Source organism: Miscanthus floridulus, chromosome 15 (genome assembly GCF_019320115.1).
Source record: "Miscanthus floridulus cultivar M001 chromosome 15, ASM1932011v1, whole genome shotgun sequence".
NCBI lineage: Eukaryota > Viridiplantae > Streptophyta > Magnoliopsida > Poales > Poaceae > Miscanthus > Miscanthus floridulus.
The window spans coordinates 39,143,744-39,148,592 of record NC_089594.1 but is presented as its reverse complement, the minus strand read 5'-3'; the positions used below and the strand labels follow the sequence as shown (position 1 = coordinate 39,148,592).

General features: G+C 55.5%; 1 protein-coding gene across 1 annotated transcript; it reads left to right on the top strand.

Annotated features, from left to right (window-relative positions):
* The first annotated feature begins 3,381 nt into the window (after nt 1–3,381).
* Nucleotides 3,382–4,167, top strand: LOC136507383 (uncharacterized). The gene has a single exon (XM_066502126.1). It carries the CDS (start codon nt 3,382–3,384, stop codon nt 4,165–4,167), a length of 786 nt encoding a protein of 261 aa, XP_066358223.1.
* Nucleotides 4,168–4,849: the final 682 nt, after the last annotated feature.

The window sequence follows — 4,849 nt, the reverse complement described above, 5'->3', positions numbered from 1 at the left end:
TGTAGGGGGCGAACAACCCCCTATCTTCAATCACGCCAGCCAGAACATCATGGCAGCGGCGATGCTACTCTGGACAATACCCGAGCCCTCTACCTCGGAGGGGCAACGGGTTCACAGCGAGCTCCGAGACCTCCTCGAGACCGCTGTGGTACAGCAGGCCGAAAGTTCCGCCTCTCGATGGCGCGGAGGTGCCTTAGAACTACCCACGGCACCACCTCGGTAGGATAGAGAGGCCTTGGTTCGTCCTAAGCCTGCTTGGGCACTAACAGCCAACAAGGCCCCCTCGGTGCACGACCGCCTCGGCGATCGATGTGAGGCGCAAGGCGACCATGATGTGGTCAGCAGGCGATAGTGCCATGACAACGATGGGCCTACCCGAGGCTACCACCCACACCATGGCGGTCGCTACGATAGCGGGGAGGACCACAGTCCTTCTCCTAGGCCACCTGGCCCTCGAGTCTTCAGCAAGGCCATCCGCGGCGCTCACTTCCTAGCTTAGTTTTGGCAACCAGCCAACCTCGCAAAGTACAGCGGTAAGACCAACCCCGAACTGTGGCTGGCCGATTACCGCTTGGCTTGTCAGCTAGGTGGCACGGACAATGACCTACTCATCATCTGCAACCTCCCTTTGTTCTTGTCAGACTCAGCGCGAGCCTGGCTCAAACACCTCCCTCCCTTGCAGATCCACAACCATGCGACTTGGTAAAGGTCTTCGTCAGGAATTTCTAGGGCACATACGTGCGCCCTGGGAACTCCTGGGACCTCAAGAGTTGTCGCCAGAGGCCAGACAAGTCTCTCTGAGACTTCATCCGATGCTTCTCTAAGCAATGCACCGAGTTGCCCAGCGTTGGCAACTTGGAAATTGTCCAAGCATTCCTCTCCGGCACCTCCTGCCGAGACCTAGTCCGAGAGCTAGGCCGGAACATGCCGACCTCGGCGGCCGTGCTCCTCGACATTGCCTCCAACTTTGCCTCAGGCGAAGAGGCTATTGGGGCCATCTTCCCCGGCAACGATGCCAAAGGGAAGCAGAGGGATGAGGCCCCCGGGGCCTCGGCCCCCCACCTCCCCAAGAAAAAGGAAAAGGGTCGCCAGGGGAAGCAGGAGGTCCTCGAGGCTGGTCTCGTTGTAGCTACAGATTGCAAGAATCCCTGAGGCCCCGCCAGAGGCCCCGGGCTCTTTGACGACATGGTTAAGAGGCCCTGCCCTTACCACCAGGGCCCGGTGAAGCACACCCTCGAAGAGTGCACCATGCTCCGACATTACTATGCCAAGCTTAGGCTCCCCAACGATGATGCTAAGAAGAGGGACGCCAGCGATAGGGACAACGACAAGGATGACAGGTTCCTCGAGGTGTACAACGCATTCATGATCTTTGGTGGGCCTTCAACGTGCCTCACTGCGCGTCAGCGAAAGAAGGAGCACCGGGAGGTCTTCTTGGTTAAGGTGGCCACTCCCCGGTACCTCGACTGGTCTCAAGAGGCGATCACCTTTGATTGGGATGACCACCCCAATTACGTCCCAAACCTCGGGCAGTACCCACTCGTCGTCGACCCGATCATCGGCAACACCCGGCTCACCAAGGTGTTGATGGACGGAGGCAGCGGTCTCAACATCCTCTATGCCAACACCCTAGAACTCTTGGGGCTTGACCAGTCATGGCTCTAAGGCGATACCACACCCTTCCACGGCATCGTGCTAGGGAAACGCACATGGCCCCTTGGGCGCATCGACTTGCCCGTCTGCTTCGGCACTCCCTCCAACTACCGCAAGGAGGTCCTCACCTTCGAGGTGGTTGGGTTCAAGGGGACCTATCATGCCATCCTAGGGCGGCTATGCTATGCCAAGTTCATGGTGATCCCTAACTACACCTACCTCAAGCTCAAGATGTCAGGCCCCAACGGCGTCATCACTATCGAGTCCATGTACAAGCATGCATATGACTGCAATGTCGAATGCATCGAGTACGCCGAGGCTCTCGTGGAGGCCGTGACCCTCATCGTCAACCTCGATCAACTTGGCAGTGAGGCGCCTGACTCCAAGCATCGTGCCGAGACTTTTGAGCCCACAGAGGCCATCAAACTCATCTAGGTCGACCCCACCTCCTCCAACGGTCGTGCACTGAGGATCAGCGCCACCCTCGACAGCAAATAGGAAGTCGTGCTCATTGACTTTCTCCGCACGAATGCTGACATATTTGCATGGAGTCCCTCAGACATGCTAGGCATACCGAGGGAGGTTGCCGAGCATGCCTTGGACATCTGGGTTGGCTCTAGACCAGTGAAGTAGCGCCTGCGACGATTCAACAAGGAAAAGCGCAGGGCCATCGGTGAGGAGGTGCCAAAGCTTTTGGTAGCCGGATTCATCAAGGAAGTGTCCCATCTAGAGTGGTTAGCTAATCCTGTGTTAGTGAAGAAGAAAAATGGGAAGTGGAGGATGTGTGTAGACTACACCAGTTTGAATAAAGCATGTCCAAAAGTTCCATTCCCATTACCTCAAATCAACCAAATCATTTACTCCACTGCTGGATGCGAAACCCTATCTTTCCTTGATGCGTATTTCAGTTATCATCAAATCAAGATCAAAGAATCCAACCAGCTCGCGACTTCTTTCATCACCCCATTCGGCATGTACTCCTATGTGACTATGCCATTTGGCCTCAGAAATGCAAGGGCCACATACTAGCAATGCATGACCTAGGTCTTTGGCGAGCACATCGGGCAAACTGTCGAGGCCTACGTGGACGACATCGTGGTCAAGTCCAGAAAGGCCAGTGATCTCATCGATGACATGGAGATAGCCTTCAAATGCCTTAGAGAAAAGGGCATCAAGCTCAACCCCAAGAAGTGTGTCTTCGGGGTCCCCCGAGGCATGCTCTTGGGATTCGTAGTCTTGGAGCGCGGCATCAAGGCCAACCCAGAGAAGGTCTCAGCCATGACCAACATGGGACCAATTCAAGACCTCAAGGGAGTGCAGAGGGTTATGGGATGCCTTGCGGCCTTGAGCCGCTTCATCTCACGCCTCGGCGAAAAAGGCTTGCCCCTGTACCACCTCTTGAGAAAATCCAAACGCTTTTCTTGGACCCCTGAGGCCAAAGAATCCCTCACCAAGCTCAAGGCACTGCTCACCAATCCTCCCATCCTAGTGCCACCAACTAAGGGTGAGGCCCTCTTACTCTATGTTGCCGCAACGACCCAAGTGGTCAGCGTGGCCGTAGTGGTCGAGAGGCAGGAAAAGGGGCATGCTCTACCCGTCCAATGACCTATTTACTTCATCAATGAGGTGCTCTCCGAGACTAAGACACGCTACCCCCACATCTAGAAGCTGATCTATGCCATAGTCTTGGCTCGACGCAAGCTGCGTCACTACTTCGAGTCCCACTCGATGACCGTGGTGTCATCTTTCCCTCTGGGAGAGATAATCCAAAACCAGGAGGCCTCGGGTAGAATATCCAAGTGGGCTGTGGAACTCATGGGGGAAACCCTGTCTTTTGCGCCTCAGAAGGCAATTAAATCCCAGGCCTTGGCCGATTTTGTGGCGGAGTGGACCGACACCCAACCGCCACCTGCTCAAATCCAGGCAGAATGCTGGACCATGTACTTTGATGGGCCCCTGATGAAAACCAGGGCAGACGCGGGTCTGCTCTTCGTCTCACCCCTCAGAGTGCACATGTGCTACATGATCCGACTCCACTTCGCCACCTCCAACAATGCAGCCGAGTACGAAGCCGTCGTCAACGGCTTGCAGATCACCATCGAACTTGGAGTACGGCATCTCGACATGCGGGGCGATTCACAGCTCATCGTCGATCAAGTGATGAATGAGTCGAACTGCCATGACCCCAAAATGGAGGCATACTACAAGTTTGTATGTCACCTAGAAGACAAGTTCGACGGTCTCGAACTCAACCACATTGCGCAAAAATTCAACGAGGCCGCGGACGAACTGGCAAAGATGGCATCGGCACAAGCCCCCGTCCCCCCGAACATCTTCGCCAGAGACCTCCACAAGCCTTCCATCGACTACACCTCAGTGGCAGAAGAAGGCCCACTAGTCGAGCCCACCGCATGGCCTAAGGCCCCCTCTATCACCGAGGCCCCAGCGGCCGAGCTCGAGGCCATGGAAATCAACGCGGAGCCTCCCGAGGTCGACCAGGGCATGGACTGGTGAGTCCTGTTCCTTGATTGCCTCATTCGAGGAGAGCTTCCTATAGATAGGACCAAAGCCCGATGGCTTGCGCGATGAGCCAAAACTTATGTCCTTAGCAATGGCGAGTTGTACAGGCGAAGCCCATCTGGTGTCCTCCAACGATGCATCACCACCGAGGTAGGCCAAGCCCTACTTTGGGACTTGCATGCGGGGGGCCTGCGGGCACCATGCAGCACCCCAGACGCTCATTGGAAACACTTTCCACCAAGGGTTCTACTGGCCTACGGCGGTTGCTGATGCCACCAAGCTGGTACACTCCTACGAGGGATGCCAGTACTATACATGGCAGACGCACCTCCCGGCCCAAGCCCTCCAAACCATCCCCATTACATGGCCATTCGCCATGTGGGGGCTGGACATGGTTGGGCCTCTACAGAAGGCCCTTGAGGGCTATACCTATTTGCTAGTAGCGATTGATAAGTTCTCCAAGTGGATCGAGGCTCATCCAATCACTCGAATCAAATCTGAGCAAGCGGTGCTGTTCTTCACTGATATCATCCACAGGTTTGGTGTTCCAAACACCATCATCACTGATAATGGGACACAATTCACCAGCCACAAGTTCTTGACATTCTACGATGACTACCACATCCGTGTAGCCTAGTCGACCATAGGACACCCTAGGACAAATGGCCAAGTAGAA

Bases quoted from the DNA above. Each gene is read 5' to 3' on its own strand.
- LOC136507383 (XM_066502126.1), top strand. From the start codon at position 3,382: ATGACCGTGGTGTCATCTTTCCCTCTGGGAGAGATAATCCAAAACCAG.